The sequence below is a fragment of the Taeniopygia guttata genome, chromosome 1 (genome assembly GCF_048771995.1).
Source record: "Taeniopygia guttata chromosome 1, bTaeGut7.mat, whole genome shotgun sequence".
NCBI lineage: Eukaryota > Metazoa > Chordata > Aves > Passeriformes > Estrildidae > Taeniopygia > Taeniopygia guttata.
The window spans coordinates 38319356-38342179 of record NC_133024.1 but is presented as its reverse complement, the minus strand read 5'-3'; the positions used below and the strand labels follow the sequence as shown (position 1 = coordinate 38342179).

The 22824-nt window shown below is 39.0% G+C and overlaps 1 protein-coding gene across 6 annotated transcripts; it reads left to right on the top strand.

Moving 5' to 3' along the window:
• The first annotated feature begins 94 nt into the window (after nt 1-94).
• FAM76B (family with sequence similarity 76 member B) lies at nt 95-13413 on the top strand. 6 transcript variants are annotated; one of them, XM_072927332.1, is made up of 10 exons: nt 95-225; nt 732-796; nt 1246-1300; nt 2829-2984; nt 3842-4038; nt 5982-6029; nt 6230-6310; nt 6983-7115; nt 10080-10181; nt 10826-13413. In XM_072927332.1, the coding sequence occupies exons 1-10, from the start codon at nt 118-120 to the stop codon at nt 10913-10915; spliced, it is 1035 nt and encodes a 344-aa protein (XP_072783433.1). In that variant the 5' UTR covers nt 95-117; the 3' UTR covers nt 10916-13413. The 6 variants fall into 6 exon arrangements, with proteins under 6 accessions (XP_072783433.1, XP_072783436.1, XP_072783423.1 ...); XM_072927322.1 differs by having other exon boundaries at nt 96-225; nt 6980-7115; XM_030269661.4 differs by lacking the exon at nt 95-225 and adding an exon at nt 249-632.
• Nucleotides 13414-22824: the final 9411 nt, after the last annotated feature.

Below are 22824 nucleotides of genomic sequence, written 5' to 3'. Positions count from 1 at the left end.
CGGCGGGCGAGCCCCTGGAGCCAGCGGCGCGGGCGGGGGGGCGGCGCGTGGGCACGCGCGGAGGTAGGATGGCGGAAGAGGCCGGCCTTTGTCAGAGGAGCCCCCGCGCCTGGGCCAATGGCAGCGCAGGGGCGCCGCCGCCGCCCGGCGCAGGGCAGGGCGCCCGCGGCGGGATTGGCGGCGGCGGGGCCGGCGGGGGCGGCGATTGGGCGGCGGCGTTCGAAGGCAGGTTTGGCGCGGGGCGGCGATTGGCTGCGCGGGCGCAGCGCGAGCCCGGGCCCGGGGCGGAGGGAGGGAGGCAGAGAAGGAAGGGCGGGGGGCGCGCGCGGGGTGACGCCGCCGCCGCCGACACAAGGGGGACGCGGGCGGGCGGCGCGCGGGGCCCAGAGCGGCACCGGCGGCAGCGGCTCCGGGACGGCGGCGGCGGCCCCGGCTCCTCCTCGGCGGCCCCGGCGGCCGCTCCGTCCCTCGCCCCGGCGGCACCTCCCCATTCCCCTCCCTCGGCCCGCCCGTGTCCGCCCCGCCGGATGGCGGCGGCGGGCGCGGCGGCCACCCCGGCGCTTTATGCCTGCACCAAGTGCAACCAGCGGTACCCGTTCGAGGAGCTCTCGCAGGGCCAGCAGCTGTGCAAGGTGCGGCGGCGGCCCCGGCCGGGGCTGCTGTAGGGGCGGCGGGCGGGGGCGGAGCGGGGCCGGGGCTCGGCGGGCAGTAACGCGGCGCTGTCCCCGCAGGAGTGCCGCATCGCCCACCCCATCGTGAAGTGCACCTACTGCCGCTCCGAGTTCCAGCAGGAGAGGTACGGCGAGCGCGGTGGCAGGAGCTGGGCCTGGCCGGTCCGGAGAAGAGCAGGCTGAGAGGGGATCCCATCAATGCATATAAATATCTCCGAGGCGGGTGCCAAGCGGGTGGTGCCAGGCTCTTCGCGGTGGTGCCCAGCGACAGGACCAAGAGCCGTGGCCATAAACTAAAACACGAGAAGTTTAACCTCTACATAAGAACTTATTTACGCTGAGGGTGGCAGAGCACTGGATCAGGCTGCCCAGGGAGGTGATAGGGTCTCCCTCTCTGGAGACACGCAGAATCTGCCTGCACGCGTTCCCGTGTCGCCGCTCTGGGTGACTCTGCCTTGGAGGCCCCTTCCAACCCAACTCTTCTCAGAGTCTGTTAGCAAGTAATTGCATGGGGAACAATGTCAAAGTGCATGTTTGCCACCTAATTCAATGATGTGCCATTTTATCTCTTTAGCAAAACCAACACAATATGCAAGAAATGTGCCCAAAACGTGAAGCAGTTCGGAACGGTGAGTAATTACTTGGTTCTTTATGCTTAAGTTGAGGTTGTTTGTGCTTCAAACCGAAAACAAAATTCTCTTGCTACTAATCTTCTTATTTTCTTTTGAGAAAAAAACCCCAAATCCACACTATAGATTGCCATCCAGAAAGGTGATGGAAAAGCCTGACATCTGCTGATTTCCTCTGTGGGCTACTGTTTCTTTTCCCAAATTGAAATCCATTTGGGTAATATATAGCTTAACAGTTAAGAATAATTTCAATATAGCTATTTGTAACAAAGCAATGTTATTTCACACCATACACATTCCATTATTCCGTGCATATTTTCATAAGCACATGCTTCATGGCAGGAAGACCATTAGCTCTCATTGTTCTCAACAAGTGGTAAATGTGAAAGTCTAGTAATACCGCATACTTTATATAATGCAAGTCTTAAAAAATGCATGTTAATCGTGTTAAGCTAATAGGTACAAAAGATTTTGAGTTTATCGGCATTCATGTTATTTTATATTTTCTCATATTGAATTTTAGCTTCTGTTGGAAAAATGATTTTTTCTATCATATGAATGCACACATTGTATCTGAGCTACCCTACAGATAGGAATTTTTAGGAGGTATCAAGATAATCTTCTTGTGAAACAAAAAGGCATGACTTCACTATATTTGACATAAACCATATTAGTTGAAATTCAGCTTATTTGAGAAACGTAATAGTTGTTGGTATGTAGTCAGGCACTTTGTGAATGTGTATGTAAACTGAACAAAGAATTGCTTTCAAAAGCTTAAATTGCAGCAAAATGAATTGCAGGACAGAACCATCAACAATTTTATCAGTAGTTCATCAAAAAAAAAGAACTACACTGAAGATAATCAGCCTCTTCTAACCTATGAAAACTGACATCAAGTTTATTTTTCAGCACGCTATTAGTCTAGTTGAGTGTATGATATAAAAGTTGATAACCTGACCTGATAGTTCAGTTCTATTTGATTGCTTTTTGTTTGGTGGTGGGGTTTTTTTTGTTTTGTTTTGGTTTTTTTTAAGTTTCCTGTAGAATTTCAGGGATTAGGATACTAATCTTGGAACTGCAGGGTTATTGAATCCCTGAGCTGTGCAAAGGAGAGGGATGCCATCAGAGACTTCCAGTCGAAAAAAAAAATCACTTGATTACTTTTCTTTTAAAGTTGTGCAAGTAATTTCTTAAGTAGTGTGGTAAAACTGAGAGAAAATATATTTAAAAAAATATATCTAAAAAAATAAAATGCAGTAGGTGTAGGGATTAGTAACCAGATAGATGTGTGCTTCTTTTTTTGTGTCTGGATTTTCATGGAAAGTCTAGGCTGGTTTTAACCCTTGCAGAAGCATCACTTTAGAGGAAAGTTTTAATACTGAAGATAAAAATGGTAGGAAAAAGGTTCTTTGAGGTAGGTTATTTGAAACTCTTCCAGTTTCGAAGCATGATTGTATGAATTGAAATAGCAGAATTTTCATTACTGCAAATACAAATGTATTGACTTCAGTTCAACTTTTTTTTTCAGCCCAAGCCTTGTCAGTATTGTAACATTATTGCAGCATTTATTGGCACAAAATGCCAGCGTTGCACCAACTCAGAGAAGAAGTATGGCCCGCCCCAGACCTGTGAGCAGTGCAAACAGCAATGTGCTTTTGATCGAAAAGAGGAGGGAAGAAGGAAGGTAGGCTTTGTTCCACATCCCTCATGGCTTAGGCTGACAATAGTGTTCCTCTTTCAGAAGAGAAAGATTAACAGGAATGTATCTTAAGTTCTCTAATACTAGATTCAAGTTGCTGATCTGTGCTTTACAATATTTTAATTAAATTTTGTAACTTGCAATTGTTATTTTAGCTACTGAGCTAACTTTTAATTAAATCATTTTTTGTAAAAAAAGGCATAAGTGTTAGCAGACAATTGTAGCTGAGGAACAGAAGTTAAGCAGCTCAACAGCTCCTCATGTTTTGATATTTATTTTACTTTTTTTCTTATCCGTTGAATCTCTTGTATGTTCATAACTTGAATCTGACACTTTACCTCGTCTTAGTTGCCTGCCTTGCCTTTAAGTAGAGCACCAGAGAGGTAGACTGCTCTGAGCAGCCCTTTGTGTTCTGTTTTGTTAAATAGCTTTGGTGAGTGCCACTTTCTCATTCCAGAAGGTGCTGAGAAAATGACCTCAAAAGCCTCTTGACTGAACCCAAGGATAATGCTGTTTTTACAGAAGAATTTACTTGGTACAAGTAACAACGTTGTAAAAAAGACTGGTCCTTTTGAAAAGTTTTTGTAATTTCTGCAATGTAGAGCAGGTCCAAAAATTGCTAGGACTCTTTGTAGCATAACTTTAAAGGACAAGTGGAATAAGATTCACTTTACTAAAAGAAAGTTGCATATCCTGGAGATACAATAATGATGTTTCATAGCAAAGATGTCTGGTTTTCCCAGTGATAATGGATGAAGTGAAACAAAATCTTCTTGCAAACATTGAGTACATCTCTCTAGTGCAATATACTTGGAAATAAAACCTGAATTATTTCTCACAAGGTTGATGGAAAGTTGTTGTGTTGGCTCTGCACACTGTCCTACAAGAGAGTGCTACAGAAGACAAAAGAACAGAGGAAGAGCCTGGGATCTTCACATTCTAACTCTTCGTCCTCATCTCTTACTGAGAAAGACCAGCATCATTCAAAACACCACCACCATCACCACCATCATCATCGTCACAGCAGCAGTCATCATAAGTAAGTATTTCAAAAATTGAAATAGTTGTTTGTAGCTCTTCATGTTCTGTGTTCTGTTTGTACTGAGTTGTAAGCAAAATTATTTAAAGCATGGTGTTAAAAGCAGTAGCAGAGAATTGTTCTTCACGGTCTTTCAAAATCCTTGGATTCCTAGAATTTAAATGAAGGTGGTTAATTAAAAAAAAAAAGAGAATTCTTGGTGATTTTCAAACTAGTTGATGTTAAAATTGGTAAGAAGGCTAGTAAAAAGGCTCATGGAATGGCTATAGAAACAAGTTACTTGAGGGCAAACTTGTATTTGGGTTTCTACACAGCAACTGCTGTGTGGTATCTGCATTTGCCAAAGGTGTGTTTTAGCAGTGAGAATCTTCATCCTGACTCACTTCACCCTGACTTATTTATGTACAAATACTCACCGTTAAGAGGAGAAGCAGAAACAACAGTGTGGGATTGCCTTCAATCTAGGACCAGTTTGTACCTCTTTGCTAGCTTTTATAATCAAGTCTTGCTGGAGTAGGCAGTTTGGGAGTGGCTGTGATACAGACATAGGGACATAAGACTGTCAGTTCAGTTACTGTCACTCTAATAATATTTAACATAGTTTTGTCCTATTTTCTGCAGCTTTTCTCAACCCATCGTCTCTGGACATGGCATAAACAGCATATCAGCCTTAATGTACATACCAAACTTAATCAGTCATAAACTCCAGAATTCATTTTGGATTTTGTGCTGCTATAATAGTAGTTATTATTCTTATTTTCATTGATAGATTTGTGACAGCATAACTTCAGAACTACTTACTTTTTGTGTTTGATAGTAAATACTGTGTCTGCAGTGGTAATGATCCTGATCCCAGGCACACAGACACTTTCCTTCTAAACTTCAATTTCTAGTGTTTATGATTTTTAATCTTGTCTGAAACTTGCCTAAGTGTGACTTAAAGATAGAAGCAAAATAAGACGAAATTATTTTGGTAATGAGGCAAAGAGAAAGGCTCATACTTTCACTTTAAAAAAGAGAGAAGATTTAGTGTTTTAGGAATTAAAAAAAAAATTATTCTTGTCTATGCATAGAGTTATTGTACTGTTCCTGTACTTTCAAATCTCTGCTGAAAATTTAATTACAGAAAGTTAAATCTAATTTAATGCTTTTGGCACAGGTACAGTAGGGATTAAATAAAAAAAAAAAAAAGCTCTTTACTACTGGACAGAGCTTCTGATATACTCAAGACTTAAAACAGTACGCATATCGCTGCAGATCACAATGTTCCTGGCTTCCCACCTCTTTTTTCTGTAGACTGCCACAGGTCCATTGCTTCTGGTCCAATTAATAAAACTCTTTTCCCCTGACCATTTCAGTTTTTGTTAAGATCAGACAATAGAGACAATGAGGTAGAAATACAGAATCTTTGAACTATTTTACTCAGTACATTCTTCTTCATTCTACCATTCCTGTATCAGTGTTCTTTATTAGTTCCTTTTAAAACAATTGAAAACAAATGGTTACACCCAAGGAGCAATTATTTTCAGGGATCCAAAACTTAACTTCACTCTTATGGTGCCAAATGAGCACCATTTCAGGCAATGTTCATATGGCAGTATGGGAATCCCAGGAGAGCTGCTAGCTGGCTGAATACAAGATTAGCAAGACAAAGTTCACAAAAATTGTGAGGTATCAGCAAAAAGGTTTAGCCATCAGTCTTGAGGTCTACCCGTTGTGACTTGTGATAGTGTAGATATTTAGCAGAGAAATAATTGTATAGCATCCTGACATACTAAACCATGACCAGGAACTCCAGTGTCCAACTGAAAATTCAAAAATGCTCACCATATTAGGAAAAAAAAAGGGGGGGAAGGATTTTTCCCTAATACAGATACCATTCATGTAAACTTACAAATAATGGCGTGTTTGATCAGTTACCAAGTATGTTTCACATATTTCAGAATCAGCAATCTGAGTCCAGAACAAGATCAGGGACTATGGAAACAGAGGTAAATATTATATTATTTATTAATTTTCTTTTAATTTATCTTGCAGATTTTATTTAAATAATTTCTTTGTTCTTGCATTTCTGGCTAGTCTCTAGCATTCCACCTAGGAGCATGAGTTAGTTTTTTTTTCATGTACCAAATGGTGATATTAGAGAGTTGCATAGTACGAGGCTTTAGGTTTACATTTTGTTTGATTTCAGCCATAAATCCTCTGCAGCTATTCAGAATGAAACTCCAAAGAAAAAACCCAAACTGGAATCCAAGCCATCAAATGGAGATAGGTAAAGTTACATTTTTGTAAAGCTGAGCCATTTCAACCAAAGAGAGCACTGATTTGTGGCCAGTTGCCTTTCTTTGTTTGCCTGAAGAATGAGGGATGTGAAACTTGTGTCCTGCCAGATGGATTATTGGGTGGCATCTGAGTGCTGTCAGTCAATTAAGTTACTTTATTTGCAGAAAACTAGCAGTTATTTTCCTGCTTTTAAGCTGTTTGGGGCAAAATTAAACAAAGCTTATGTATAAGGTAACAGTTATCAACCCAATGGTGTTCCCTCACATTGGGAAATTGTTTGATCAGTTAGATGCAGGGTAGAACCTGCTGCTTTAAGCTAGCCCAGTATCTAGAGAATTATTTTGAACTTTAATGTGTGAGCCTGAAACTTTATTCTGTCTCTGGCCAAATGGTCAGAATGTAAGTTTAAAGTGGCTGCTTCAGTCAAAAGGTATTTGTCCCCCTCAAAAGCTAATACTGAATTATATTTCTGCAGGTGTATGTAATGTGTGCCATTAGTAAGGTAATTTGCCAGTTGCATCCATTTCTGTCAGGTACATACTTTTTTTGCATTAGTCCTTAAGGATGTTTATGGAATTATTAATTATTGAATTTGATTTTTTAAGTGGTTTTCTTTTTTCTTTTGATGCTGTAAGTAACTCTTGGTTTTCATTTTTAGTAGCTCTATAAATCAGTCTGCAGACAGTGGAGGAACTGACAACTTTGTCCTCATAAGTCAGCTGAAAGAAGAAGTAATGTCACTTAAACGTCTTCTGCAGCAAAGAGATCAGACTATTTTAGAGAAAGATAAAAAGGTAAAAATTGCACCTGCTTAATAAGAACTTTATAGTTTTGTTTTCTGCTTTGTAGTCTCCTAAAAATGTCAAAACAATAAGATAACAAAAATCAGATACTGTCGTTTTATATAGCAGCTAATCAGATCGTAACATGTGAAGGAAAACTTTTGGACTTTTGTATCATGAATATATATTGTTTATTAGGTCAAAGAGTAATTCATCTTACCTCACTTCAGCCTGGAAGAAGTTAGCCTATTACTCAGGCTGCATGCCACAGGTCATGGATAAAGTGCTGGACAGTAGTTTGCATGTTTTACGTGCTCTTAACTGAGTCATGGCAAGGAGTAGTAACCATACTGAGTTTAGCATAGTTTTTATTTAATTTTAGACTAAAGCAACTCTAGCTATAATAATGTCCAAATTTACATTTGTAGTGTTTGAAAATTAAGTGGTTTGTTTTCATAGGATTAGAAGTATGTGTACTGTGGGTTGTCAATCTTTGTGGGTAGTCGGAGACTAGAAGAAAAGCTTGGATTAAGTGGCTGTCCGTCAGCAAAAGTTAAGTGAAATCATAGGCCCGAGTGGCTGCAGCAGAACTCTTACAGAAGATTCACCCTTCAAACAAACTAATGGCTAACAAGAAAAGAGAAATAACAACAAATACACAACTTGATTTACATTTATTTTATTTCTCTGCCATCTGAATAACTATGTGCATTCTAGAGCCACTGTAACAGTGGCTCTAGAATGTCTGTTCAGGATTGAGTAGGTTATGGAATTGCATTCCAAACAAATTTATTGGTGTTTTAACTAAAATTTTGGTTGTGAACGCATAGTGGCCTACCAAACATTGATGGTTAAGAAAGACCCATTCATACTGAAAGGAAAATGCTTCCACTCTTAAACCATAGTTCAGTATCTTCATTTCTACACATAGCTGTGTTTTGTAAAGGATATTGAACCTATTTTCATTTATGTCACTGTTAATATATACCTAGTGTTGGAAGTACTTGCTATTTAAGCCTTTAAGTGTCTAATGTGAAAGAGCAGAACAGTCTGTCATGAATTCTCTTTAGGTGTTTTCTTCAGAGGACAGACATTAGGCCCTGATCTCTCTCTTATAAAGCCAGGAGAAGATCATGAGTCAGTAGGAAATTCACTTATCTCTTTTTATTTTCAATCTACTGGGAAAAGCTAACAAAAGTGGTAGGTAAGGAAATGTCACCTACTTCTGCATAACCACTGCAGTGGCTTATTTTGTGCTGTTTCCATAGGGAGAGCATCTATTGAGTTTAATATCCCCGCTGCTAAAACTATTTGACTTCAGAGTTCTTCAAACTTAGTCTCCTTCGGGCACAAAGTCCTCACTTGCACTGAGTGAAGTGCAGAGAGAGGAGGGAAGTGATACCTGACTCAGCACTGGGGAAAAAAATCCTCTCTATTTGAGTAGCGCTCAGGCACCAATGTGAACCCCCAAACTCAGGGCTGGTAGAAATGATATCTATGAAGAAATGACATCTGGAATTTCTGGAGAGATTAGGAGGGTCCAACCCAGCCTATGCATCATTTTAGCTGCTAAAATTCATGGAATTATATGAGGGTTGGAGGGAACCTTAAAGATCATCGTGCCATGGACAGGGACATCTCCCACTAAACCAGGTCACTTACTTTTTCAGCTGCTGCAGGGAGGACAAAAAGCTGTACACATTATACAGCAATCCATAGGCTGAAAAAATTGCAACAAATGAACATACTGCAGATTTTTTTTTTCACTGTGAGATAGTAAGTTCGAAGACATGTACTAGGTGAAAAGCCTTAGCCATACCTGTGGGAGATTGCTGTTAAGGTCATGTCTCAAGATTTGTGAGGGACAGCATTTGAACAGTTTTGAATGCTCCTAAAGTAAAACATCTGAATTGTATAGCATGGCAACAAAAACAGCTCAGTACACCAGCTTTACAGATAATACTTATTCATCACTTTCTGTTATGAGTCAAGGTATCAGCCATGTCATTATCAGTGCTTATTATTTGCAGTACTAGCCTTGTTTGCCTTTCTGCACAAAAGGGTAACGAGAAACCAAAACATTATCGTGGGGCCTTGAGACTTCATTATTAGGACAGGACCACAAATTGCTGAGTGTTCACAGGTAGTGTGTTTGCTTGGCTATTTGCATACTTCACTGTGGTTCGACACTACCATCGTTTTTTTTTTTTTATATTTAGTGTGAGCTATGTGGGTTTGCACCAGATGCCCTGTAGTCTACAACAGCCATAAGTGCATGCCTTGAGCAGCACTGTGTGTTCAGTGAGTTATGTACCATTATAGCAACACAGCTGCATTTCACCTGGTTACCTGTTCTTTTGAGCAATGTCTCTTACACTACATGTGATTTAAGACAAACTAAAGTTGGCAATAGCAGTCTTGGTAGTCACTTTAGGAGGGTATGCTCTGGTTTGTTATGGCAGGCATCTTTGCTAGCAAAGAGGCTTCATTTCCTAATAAATCTGGAATGTATACATTGTATATATTTTCCCTTCTGCTTAGGACAAAATGTAGTGTAGAAGGACACAAAAACATCTTTTTTATAATCTTTGTAGGAAAGATTTTTTTGGGTGTTACCACACCATATAACTGAGAGATGTAACTGAAGATTGTGGTAAGCATCTCACAGCTGAAAGAACAGCAAACGTTATAAATCACCAGTCTTGTATTTGAATTTTTTTTTATTGAGGTTTAGCCTATTCTATACAAAATCCTGATCCAACAGTACGGTTATATGACTACAGTTGCTTTCTGCATAGAAAATAGGTATACACATTTTTCAAACTGCTTCTCAAGCGCTGAGCTGTCAATACTGCAACAGTAAATAAATACAGTGTTTCCTGAGATTCCTGAGCCTTTGCTGACGATTTCACATATTGACTAGAAGATGTATCCTGTTGCAGTTCAAGGAATCTTCATAAGATCTGTGTTTTTAAGTTGACAGAATTGAAGGCAGACTTCCAGTACCAAGAGTCCAACTTGAGGACAAAGATGAACAGTATGGAGAAAGCTCACAAGGAAACTGTGGAACAGTTGCAGGTGTGTAATTGCTTATCAGTGCTTGGGAAAAACTTCTCATGGAATCATATATTCAAGCTGTTCACTCAGCATGTTCACTCAGGATTGTTCACTCAATACAGTAGTACCAAGTTCATGAGTGGTCATTGCCGTGCTTAACTTTGGATGCATTGTACAGCAGTTCTGCAGTTAACAGGCAGTGTCCATATGAGTTAAACTCACTCTTTGAACTTTAAAAGGTAAAGCCTTACCTTACATGCTTTCTCAAAGTTTATTTTTTGTGTCTGTTCTCTGACAATTTATCAGTTGTCATTGGGCTATGGATCTGGTTTAAGCATTCAGCATTAACACAATGGCAGCTAGATGTCTCTTGTTAAAGTATGCTTTATCAGGAGGAAAGCCTGAATTGGTTGCCTTACAAATCACAGACTGAGCAGACACTCAGTGCAATAGTGGATATACTAAATTGTGAGATGTGGGGAGTGTGGTTACTTTCTCTGTTGAAGATAGACTATGCATGTCAAAAAACATACACAGATCTTTGAAAAGTGATCATTACCTTCTCTGAATGTTCTTAGCCTGTACATTTTGAGAATTTGTTCATAAATGCAACGTGCATGACACTACTATTTCAGTAACTCATACTTTTTTAATTTGTATTGCAGGCCAAAAACAGAGAACTGCTCAAACAGGTTGCAGCATTGTCAAAGGGTAAAAAGTTTGATAAAAGTGGGAATATCCTCACATCTCCTTGAGGAACTCGTTCTTTGTGGGGTTTGCTACTCAATGTACATTTGAGTAATTCTGTGAAGCCCTTAAAATCCTGTGTAGTGGAAAAAATATTTTTGCACACCAGATTAGTTGGCATGTTTCCTACATGTTTTTATAATTAATATGCAGCATTTTTTAGTTACTGTTCAGATGAAATACTTCAACTGGCTTGAAGAATGTTTTTATTTTTTTGAAAATATTGGAAACCTTTTGCCAGCAATAGTATTAAACAATTGCATAGAGAACATAGCAGTGCTCTCTCTGAAAGGACAACATGCAATAACAAACTAGGTGTACTTTTTACAAAGTAGCAACTGAGTCTTTTAAACTACAATGATGTCAGCCAAAAGTTCATGAATCTGCAGTGACGCTGAACACTGATTTCTGGCAACTGTTCTTTTACTTTGTATGAAAATATAAATTTGGAATGGAAATCATGGTGCTCTCAAGTGGAACTAAAAAGAGGCATATATGTATGTGTAAATACGACTGTAACGGTTATATTCTTAGTTATAACAAGTAATTAGTGTTTTACATTCTTGTGATAGAGACTGACTGAAAGATTATCTATTGTACAGTAACAGAGGCAGTGTGGTTTTTGTAAGATTTACTGTAGACTTTTCTTGCAAGTGCCTTTCTCCAACTGTTTATTTATAGGAATGTTGGTATTTTGTACATACGGTTTTTATGTTTTAAAAATCATGTTTAATAAATGTTTTATGTAAATATAAATGTGTGTACAGAGGAATCTGAAACAAAGATCAAAGTGGCTAGTGCAGTGCTCGAGGCAGCATTAAGATCTGGCTAGCTGATTGATGGACAGTGAGTATTGGCTTTAGATAACCTTTGTAGCTGGTGTCTGTGAGGTGTAGAATTTTATTAGTGCTGCTTATGCCAAATACTTCCTGAACAAAAAACAATTTTTTTTTTGCCACACTGGAGTTTCATGGTTTGTTTATACATTTTTCCCATTTGGCACAGCACTAATTTTAATTCCATAGCAGACATTGTTCTCCAATATTACATCCTTAGCTAGTGATACACACTCGAAGTTTTAAATGCATTTATTCCCCATTGTCTGAATTAACGTACTTGGTTGTAACTCATGGTGATTCTTCTTAATGAACTGCAAGATTCACATCCCCCACTGAAGATGCACACTGAGAAAAGAGTAGCCAAAACTAATGGTCTTAAAATTAATTAAGGGAATGGATGTGGTGTCATAGGGTGGGTTTTAATGTTTTGGGTGGATTTTCATTCTAAATTGCATCAGTTTAAGGTTAGCTCTGCTCCTAATGGACGTGAGTCATATTCAGAAATTTCTATTAAACAATAATTTAGTATACCCCAAGGTATATGTTCAGGCAGGTAAGTTATGAATCAACATAAAAAGAAGTAGACATACATGGGTGAAGGTTTAAGTCAGCTCTGGATACTGACTGGTAACAGGGTAGCTGTTGATATTTCAGCAAGCCGAATTGTGTAGAAGCAGCTACACATTTTTAATTGAAGGACAAAAATCTATACGCCCTTGGCTGTTCACCCAGGTACTGAACTATGAACACTTTCTCAATAGTTCAAATGCATTCCAGCATTGACAGACTACTGAAAAATATGAAAAACTTGAGCTATGTTGTTTCATATAGTATGTGTGTAATATTTTTACACCCTAAAATCGACTTTGTAAGTTTATGAAAGCTCCTCTTTAAACATATTAAACTAGGGTAGAGAATGCTACTATCTTTGGGGTTGTTATTAATTTTTTTAGTATAAAAATTTATGACTTTTTAAAATTCAGAATTAATATTTGGGTAATTTTTTTTCATTTTGATGGTGACCCATACTCAGTGAAATGAGTTTTAAAATACAGAAATGCATATTTCATTTCAAAATGAAATGTTTGAATTAAGAACACTTAATGATATCAATTCAAGCTGCAGTGAGAACATTTTAAAGAAACAAGCAAAAGTTTTGTATTAGAAGTAATTGACTTCATAAATCCCAGTCAGGAGAATTTTGGAGTTTTCAGAGTGTTTAGTTCTAATTACATACCTGTGGGTTTTCTTACATAATCTCATTTTTAACATTAATTTTTTTAAAGTTCTTAACCAGCCAACTGAATCCCAGTCCTGAGAATCATGTTCTGGAGCTGTAGATTATTGACATAATAAACTGATGTTCTTTAAACGTGGATCTGCGAGGAGATTGTTGTACTGTATTGTGCTTCTTAGCCTGTTTCCAGATGTTGATTAGCATTGACCAGTAATGGCCATTTTGGCTCAAGTTATTTATGTATTTTAAGCCTGTGAATATTGCGGCCCCCTTTTAGATAGTTTGTCCAAATTCACGTTCTGCAGTGAAGCTGTTCAGCTGTCCACATGTATAGATAATTGAAATCCTGTACTGGCACACATCTGACCGTTGACATTTTGTACCTTTTCTAAATCCAATGTTTCACAATAAAATATTGTCAAAACATTAATCTGTCCTTTAGAAATTATTCAAAAATCCATATTTTGTGTTAATCTTTCATGCTATGTCACTCACTAAAAGTCTGTGGCCAAAAGATGGGCAGAATTTAATATTTCATTTTCTGTTAAGATTACACACCTTGGGCTGTCTACAGATTGTAACAAACTAGAGCTACAGATTACTTTGTCTCATGAAAATATTTGTTTTCTAGAACAGGATTATAATATATAGAAATATTTTCCTATCGAGAAGAAAAACACATGAAGTGACATTGGTAATTTCTTTGTTCCCTTTCTTGTGTCAGGAGGATTTAAGTGCCTACACCAGCATCCTGCTGGCTATCAGTCACAGTGGCTCCTGTATTTTTCTCAGCAATCAATCTTTGTCATTCCCCTATCCAGAAGAATACTTCTAATTCAAGAATTAAAGTTCAAAACAGAAAAAAAAAAAAAGAAACAAATCAAAACAAAACCAAAAAAGAAACACGCAAAACAGCCAAAAAAGCCAAGTCCAACAAGAGAGTAAGATTCTGTATCTATCTGGTCAAGGCAATTACTGAGAAGGGGAGAATCTTTTCATTTCAGATAATCTCAAAACTGTTGATGCTTTGTGTTAGGTATATTAATGAACAATATGCTATTGTAATACTAGACTGTTCTCAGACTGATTTTAATGCAAACTTGCAACAGCAGCTTTGAAGCCATTTATTTTTAAAGTGTACTTTAGGTGTGGCTTCAATGTGACACATGCAAAATGTGTGTAACTGGCCATGTAACCAATTGACTCCTGAAAAGATATTTGCATCATTTGAAACAAATTTCCTTAAAGACGATTTAAACTGATAGAACCTGTGTATAGGCATTCAGGCAGTTCTTTATGGTCTTTAGTACCTTCAAAAGTTCAGAAGCCCCACTGATTTTTATGAAAATACTGATGTTTATGATTATAAACTATAGTTTTTAAAATGGAGTAAACGCTTTTCATGTCATTTTTATTCATTCAAATTATTACTAAAATATTGGTACTGCAATAGAAGTTACATTTTCTGATATATTCTGTGCAATTGTTTTAGCTTTCCTCATGGAAGAAGTGCTGATATATGAAATTACTTCTGTTGAATCCCACAGAAGAAGTAGGGGGTATCAGACAAGGGGATTATTGAGGTGAAAGGAGGTATTTGTGGTGCTCCTGGAGAAAGGAGTAGGCTAATGGAGGTGGTAGGGTTAATGGGGAAGAGAGACTTCTGAGATGCCATGTTACTTGTTTATGCAATGTGGTGAATCACGCAGCGGGGGTTTTTAAAGAGATACATATTTTCTATATCTGTAAAATGCAGCATTGCTTTTAGGAGATTTTTGGTTTTGTTGGGGTTTGTTTGTTTTTAGCAATACTAGAGTTCAGGTTTTAGAAATTAACAGAATAAACCACTTGATTAAATTGAAACACAAAGATGTAACATCCACCTTTTAAGCAGTTAGTCATAACTGTGAAAGTCAAAAAAAACAGGCAAGACTGCAACAGATCACTGCATATCATAACCCCAGCTGGGTAATGGTACAAGTTCCACTATATGACTCCAAGTGATTATCTCTCTATTCTTACACATTAGACAGAAATTGTCTTTGAAGGTATGTCACTCAGCAGCACATGAATCATTGACATTTTCCCTTGCTTTAACCTAAACAGAAAACAAGTCTGGATTTGTCTGTTTGCCTTTGAAAATGTTCATGTTGCTCCTGGCAATTTCTCTTCAGTGTATCTCCTGGTGGGTAAAGGTAATTTTGCATTTTGACTGAAGGAGTTTTAAGTGCCATGCATGCTGATGTGCTAGGCCGGAGGAAAGTAGAGCTTTGTGAAGTGTCCATTTTCCTTCTACTAACCTTTTCTGACTTTGGAGTACTTGGTAAGTACATTCATTTTTAATTGTCATTTGGAAAACAGGCATTCCAGCTTCTGGAGAATACTGAAGGCTAAAGTTCAACGCGCATCATCTTTGCATACAAAAGGTCAGTATTGGAGATATAAGCAGAAGACTACTTTTATAGGGTGTTCTTTTGACTGCAGAAGACTTGTGGACAAACAAAAATAGATTGTATTAACAACCAGATGAGAGTTTTGACCCAGGCAATCTTACTGTGGGTTGGGTCAGAGGAATGTGAAGTATTCCTCCTATGGCTTCCGTGGGTATTAGAATTTGCAAATTGATTTTTCCCAAATTGATTTTTACCTCCTGTTGTAACACCTCTCCCACTTTTTCTGTACCTTAGAGCAATTTTATTTTGAACTGAGTGCTGAAAACCCGAAGATGTTTTCCCTTATTTGAATCAACAGATAAATGTATTTTGCTTTATTTGAATAAAAGGTGTAGACCATTCACAATTTGTCCTTCATCAGGTGCATCAACTCATGTCTTTGGTTTTCTTTATAGAGGTTCCTTGGGAAACTTTTTACAACCTTCCAAAAAGGGGGAGAGCTGTAAAGCTGCATTTGCAGGAATAACTTAAACCATTGCTGAAAGGCAAACACATTAATTCAAGCTGACTCCACTGAAGCAGTCTAGTAGTGCTCATACAACCTGTTGCAGTGCTGTAGTTGCAGTGCATGTTACGAAACACAACCAGGAACAGTAATTTCAATCATTCCTTCAACATCTACAAGGATTTGCTTGCTGGTCACATATCTGACAGGATGCAGCATTCAATAAAGTTACTATAGGCAAAGAGTCTTTATCATATCATCATGGAGTTTAAGATACAAAAGATCACGGAGATCCAAACCCAACCAAGTCCACCCCCAATCCATGTCCCTAAGTACAAAATCTACACATTTTCTGAACACTTTCAGGAATGGTGATTCCACCATTTGCCTGGGTAGCCTGTTCCAATGCTTGACAACCATTTAAATGAGGAAATGTTTCTTAACCAATATAAACCTCCCCAGTGCAGTTGAAGGCTATTTTCTTTTGTCCTATCACTTGTTACCTGGGAGAAGAGACTGACTCTCACCTTGCTATAACCTCCTTTAAGGTGGTTCTAGAGAGCAGTATTTCCCTGCCAGTCCTCCTTTTCTCCAGGCTAAATACCCGCAGCTTGCTCAGCCACCCCTCATCAGACTTGTGCTCCAGACCCTTGCCCAGACTACTGCCCTTCTCTGGATGTGCTCCAGCTCCTCAATGTCCTTCTTGCAGTGAGGGGCCCAGAACTGAACACAGGATTCAAGGTGTGTCCTCACCAGTGCTGAGTACAGGGGGATGGTCACTGCCCTGGTCCTGCTGGCCACAGCAGTGCTGATACAGGCCAGGGTGTCATTGGCCTTCTTGGCCAGCTGGGCACTCTGCTGGCTCATGTTCAGCTGCTGTTGACCAGCACTCCCAGGCCTTTTCAGCTGTGACCCAAGCGCAGGACCCAGCATCTGGCCTTGTTGAACCCTTTATAACTGGCCTGAAGCCATCAATCCAGTCTGTTCAGCTCCCTCTGCAAACTATTCCTGCCCTCCAGCAGATCAACAATCACACTCGGTGTCACCTGCACGCTGGCAGAAGGCACTCAATCCCTTTCCCCAAATCATCAATAAAGACATTCAACAGGAGTGGCCCCAACACTGATCCCTGGGGAACCCCACTTGTGACCAGCTGCCAGCTGGATGTAACTGGCTCATCTCCACTCTCTGAATTTGGCCATCCAGCTACTTTTTATCCAGTGAGCAGCACCTATCCAAGCCATGAGCAACCAACTTGTCCAGGAGAATGCTGTGGGAAATGGTGTCAAAAGCTTTACTAAAGTCCAGACAGATCATATCTCCAGCCTTTCCCTTATCTGCTAAGTGGGTCAGCATAAAAGGAGATCAGGTTGGTCAAGCAGGACCTGTCTTTCCTAAATCCATGCTTGTTGGGCCTGATCCCCTGTTTTTCCTGCATGTTCCAGATGCTGCATACACGATGACCTGCTCCATGACTTTCCCCATCCCTGGGGAACGTTTCATGATCACTGTGCACAAGATGGCCTCTAAATATCTTATAACACCTGCAAATGTGGAGCGAGCACTTGGCACCTCCTCTTACTGGAATGGCACGGTGCTATTTTGCATTAAAAATTGCCTTGCAAGATGCATTTGAAAATTATTTCTTCATTCTTTCATTGAAGATACTTCAGTCTTTCTCCAGTGATAAATATGCTCCAGTTTAAAAGGTGTGATTAGTACTGTGTTTTTTTGTTTTTTTGTTTTTTTTTTAGTTGGCTCTAAAGGTACTGATATGTAAAGATTTTTTTTAAGCAAGCACACTTTTGGATCATCAAAACTGATGGAATGCATCCCTTCCCTTGCTTCCTGATGCTTAATATATTAAGGGAAAACAGAGCTAAATAGGATGGCTGCCTACCTAAGATCAGCCACTAGATGCTGCTTAAACCCCACAGTGTAAGGTACTGCTTTCTGTGCAGCAGCCAGCACCCACCGTGGATAGCTATTCCTGTCCAAATACAGCACTGAGGCTAAAATAATAATATCCTGAATGCTGAAATATAGTACTTTGGAATGCTTTTTCTATGTGAGGATGACTGTGCAGTGGAACAAGTTCCCCAGCTGGTGGTAAAGTCTCCATCCATGGGGATACTCAAAAGCTACCCAGTCACGGTCCTGGGCAACTGGCTCCAGATGGCCCTGCTTGAGCAACAGGGTTGGACCAGATGACCTCCAGAGGATACTCCCAACATCAACTGTCCTGTAACTCTGAAACCTAAACAGGGCAATACTTTTGTTCCTTCATCTATTAAAATACAGTATTTTTAAATGAAAAAATAGGTAACTAACATTCTGATGTGTTCAGTTTTTCCCTCACAGTGTTCATTTCATTTGAATAGAACATAAAAAAAAAAAAAACCCAACATTTTTGTAATAGGTAATTGTATGTATGATTGTTACATAACCATCAAGATAGTTTGCTGAGCTTGTAAAAGAAATAGCTTTGCATGAAGAAGCATTTCTAAAATCTATTTTTGGTAGCAAATTTCAAGTAAACAGAGTAAGGAGAAGTAACTTTCCATCTATTTCTTTCCTGTTAATCTGTTGCAAACATGATATAATTCTTATACTATGCAAAGTCAGAAACAAGTCTATTTGAAAATAGTAAAGTTCCCAGGAGTACTTATCTTGCTGTCCAGATCTCTAAAGCCCTTTTGCTTTATTTTGTTTTATGTTTAGAGACAGCATTCTAGGTAAGTTCAGTGTGAAGCATGTAGGACCTCAAGAGTGTTCCTTTCCCTTTATCCACAGATAGCTCTTACCTTTCATCAAGTGCCTATGGTTGAAGTACAGTTGTAGATCACATTCAGTCTGTATCCCATTTTGTCAGTGAAGTCTCAAGAGGTGTACTTCTAAAACAACTTCTGCTTTCTTAAATCTGGATTTGAATATGTATCAAAATCCTAAGTCAAGAGTCAGAAAAGCAGTATTTTGGAACTGTCGGGGTTTATATTATATTTTTGCTCAATATTTATATTATTATATATATTTTGTTTATTAATCCAGTTGAAAAAGCAAACTCACAGTACAGAGTAGCTCTTCACATCTTTCCTTGTGTCAGGAGAATAGTCCTCCACTTGAATAAGGAACGTATCTTTCTTTTTGACTTGCTGTCATGAGGACATTTGCATTTATTTTTCTGAAAAGTATCCTTGCAACAACTCACTGAATATTGTTCCTGAGGCATACAGAAACCATAGCAAAAATCAGATACCATCTTAATCCATTCATAATTCTGTCATAGTTAACATTTTAAGTTGAGTAAACTAGGTGATAGTGTGGGCAAAAAAACATAAGCTATTGAGATAATTTTGAAAAGCAGTAAATATGAAGTTTATAGTGATTCAGAATGCACTCATAAGCTTGATTCTATTGTCAAGATTGCTATCAGGCTGATAAACATGCTTGATCTTATAAAAAAAAAAAATGAGTATGCTTTAGAAAACAGAACAAAAACATGATTTTCATTCTTTGACTATAGTTAGGAACACAGATATTGATATATTATTTACTAAAATAGAATTGAGCTTATAAAAACAGTCATTTTTGTAGCCTAAAATAATCTCTGCTTCTCCAGTAGAACATGAAAGAATTTTTTTGGTAGTTGACAGAAAATCATTTCTTGAGAGAAGTTTTTTCTTTAAATCCATTGGAAATTTCCTCTAGCCTCACTTTTATTTCTTAAATCTTACTAGCATTGTAATCGTAGTTGCATTTTCTGGCCAAAACGTCCATAACTAAATCAATTTTATCTCAATTTCTGTGATGGTTTTTCTTCATTAATACATTCATTGGCTTAGGATTTAAAGACTGTGACTCTGCCCTCAAGGATCAGTGTGTTCAAAGATTCTCCAAGCACTTTTATTCAATTATACCACTTTGTTGCTAATTAGCACCATTGACTTTTCCTCTTTGCAGTAAGATTTGTTCTTCTAGGAGTCAATAAGTAAGTCACCATATATGTGGGGGCTAAAAAAAAAAAAAAAGGGCCATCAGCTCCTTAATGTAAAGCACATTTCCAGCTGTTTTTTCTAGTGCTATTTTTACCAAGAGTAAAAATGCCCAGTTTTTTGGATGCTGGCACTAGTGAAAGAGCTGTTCTGGCCCATCCTGCAGTGATTCTATTCTCCAATTCATCCCACGCACTGGAATGGCTGAGGTGCAGCCCATGTCCACCTCCAGCCATTCCCCAAGAGGCTGGCAGAGGTTGTACCCATCAAGCCACCACACGTTACCTCGCGGTGGAGCATAGGTCTTCATGACTGACAGCACTGCACACCCCAGGAAGATTCAGCACACCTTGCTTCAGTAAGGGCCCTATTTTCCTAAACAAGAGAGAGGCAGTCAGAATTGCTGGGTGCTTATCCTGCCGAGGGTTCTCTCTCTCGGTCCCTTTGAAGGGGTGTTAGAAGGTGTCCACCAGCCTCTCTGCAACCATTACTGATGGCCACTCCCAAGATGGAAGCCTTGAGAGGGAAAATCTACAAGGCAATGCAGATCCTGGGCCCCTGAGGGGTAGACCACAACTTGCTCAAAGTACACCTTTGTTAGCTTATTTAAGATCAAGCTGAAATGTTTTCAATGACCAGTTCTACTGGAACAAACATCTCTGGCACTAGGGCCATTTACACTGCCCATCAGGGGGACAGTCAGTCTGTGCTTCTCATCAAGTCACCAGAGAGAAATTTAGAGTAAAAAAAAAGAGTTTTCATTTTTGTCTTCTGGATGAGCCTATTCTACATCACTGTATATGGGTCTTGACTCCCTAACAGAGGAAGCTTGAATGCTCTTAGAGTAACTTTTCCTAAAGAGACCTGTTTGACTTATTTCTTAGGGTTTTGCTGTACAGGCAAATTCTGATGAGAGTATGCTAATGTATGTTACCTCCTGTATCCAAGTGGAAATGCTTGCTTCTTTTTATTTTTTCAGATTTTCAAGATGCAATTGCACTCATTGATGCAATTTTGAGTCTTAAAGGCAGAATTCTATGCCCTGCTGACCCTACAATAATGTTGCTAAACAGACCTTAGAGGGAAAAATAAAGAAAAAAGAAGTGAGTAGCTCTAATTTATATAAATTATATATATTATTTATATAAAACATAATTATGTATAATATACTATAATATTATACAATGCAATGTATTGTATAACACATAATGTATTGTATAGTATTTTTATTTAGAATATAAATATATTTTCATATCTATATAAAATGCCTTGTTATTTGTCTTTTCTCTTGCGTAGTGCAAAGCTGATGGGATCAGTAGCGTGGGTCCTAGTCATGCCTTCTTTCCTTTTATAGACTTATTTTCTCTTAAAAGCAGGGCGTCTCTTTCCATTCAGCCCACCTTGGATCAGTTGGTAGGCATCAGTAGGATTGTTCTTTGGTTTGAAATATAAATGGGTGGAATAGGGAGTGGTTTGTGGTTTGGTTTTGAAGTTGTTGTTTTGGGTTTATTTTGTAAATACCTTTTTTCCAAATACAAACCTGTCATCCAATGCCAGGTCTCTGTTCCTTCACAGGGGTGGGAAGGGACGCGACTTGTTTATCTCCCTGACCTCTCCAACAAACCTCACATTCACGACAGCTCCCACTCAGCACTTCCAAAGCAATCCCTTGATAAGCTTCTCCACGATACCTCCATCTCCAGTTAGGGTAAAAACTGGCAAATACTGCGAGGGCTGATATCTCAATGCACCAGCGACTGCTTAGGTAAGGTGACAAATACACATGTATAGTTTGTCTAAGAGAATGAACACTCCTCAGATTAACATTTTACAGTCAGCAGCAGCCCAAACCAATCTCAGAACTGTAGAATGGTAAAAAAATCAATAAGGCAACCCCACAATGGAGGAGAGAATGCAGGCTAACCACTCTGGCCCATGTAGTAAAGAGATTTCATTTCCTAAGTGCTCTAAGCATGGCTGTGTCACAGTTAATTCATACCTTTGTTTTTAATGGGGCTTTTACTGGATGTATCATGCTGTTTCCCACTTGGTCTATTCTCCTAACCACTCCATACTTTCCATGATTGCATTAACTCGTTTTCAATCTAAGAAACAGAAGCGAGCAACCTTTTCTTGCTGGTCTGCAGCTGCTGAGTGTGATGCTGTGGCCCTAAATAACACAAATTCAGAATCATGGTATTAGCTAGTAGCCAAGCTTGGTACTTCAGAGCATTTCTGCTTTCTGCTCTGCGATACAAAACATCATATGTGTTCTGCAGTAGTAGCATATTTCCAGCCATCTGTAATTGCCTCCTACTTGCATATGCTTAGTCACTGCATACAAACACACACCTTCTGCTGAATTTTTGTAAAACTCATTATGTTTTTAGCCATATGGTATTCTACAAAGGCTCTTTTTGACAATACTAGAACTCAGTGACCCTAAATTACCTCCAAGGAGGCCAGAGGAGATAATTTAAGCAAATCATTATTGTAAGTATTTACTTTCTCATGTGACCCAGTGACATTTTGACAGAACTTTTGTTGTCATCACTTTTGCCAAGTAAATGGAAACATATTAGTATAAAAAACAAATAACAAATTTATTACTGTTAGAGCTAAAATAGCATCACAGGAATACTCTAAACCAACACAACTTAATAACACTTTTATTCCCCAGTGTTTTTAATGTCTTAAATGACCCTTCATGCTATTGTTAAGTTAATACTTAGCAAAATCGAGGAGTACTCAAAGGTGTAATTAACCCTTCCCTCATATCACCAGCTGGAACCCAAACTGGTTGTCTGTTGTTATGTTGTCTCTGAGTCTGGGATGGAGCTAAATGACAGGTTGGTGTGCTTTGGGAAACCTATGTCTCCTGAACAGATGGCTTCCTAGGATTCCAATCAATGCTTAGAAATGGGCAGTCTTATCCTGAAGCAGGCATGAAA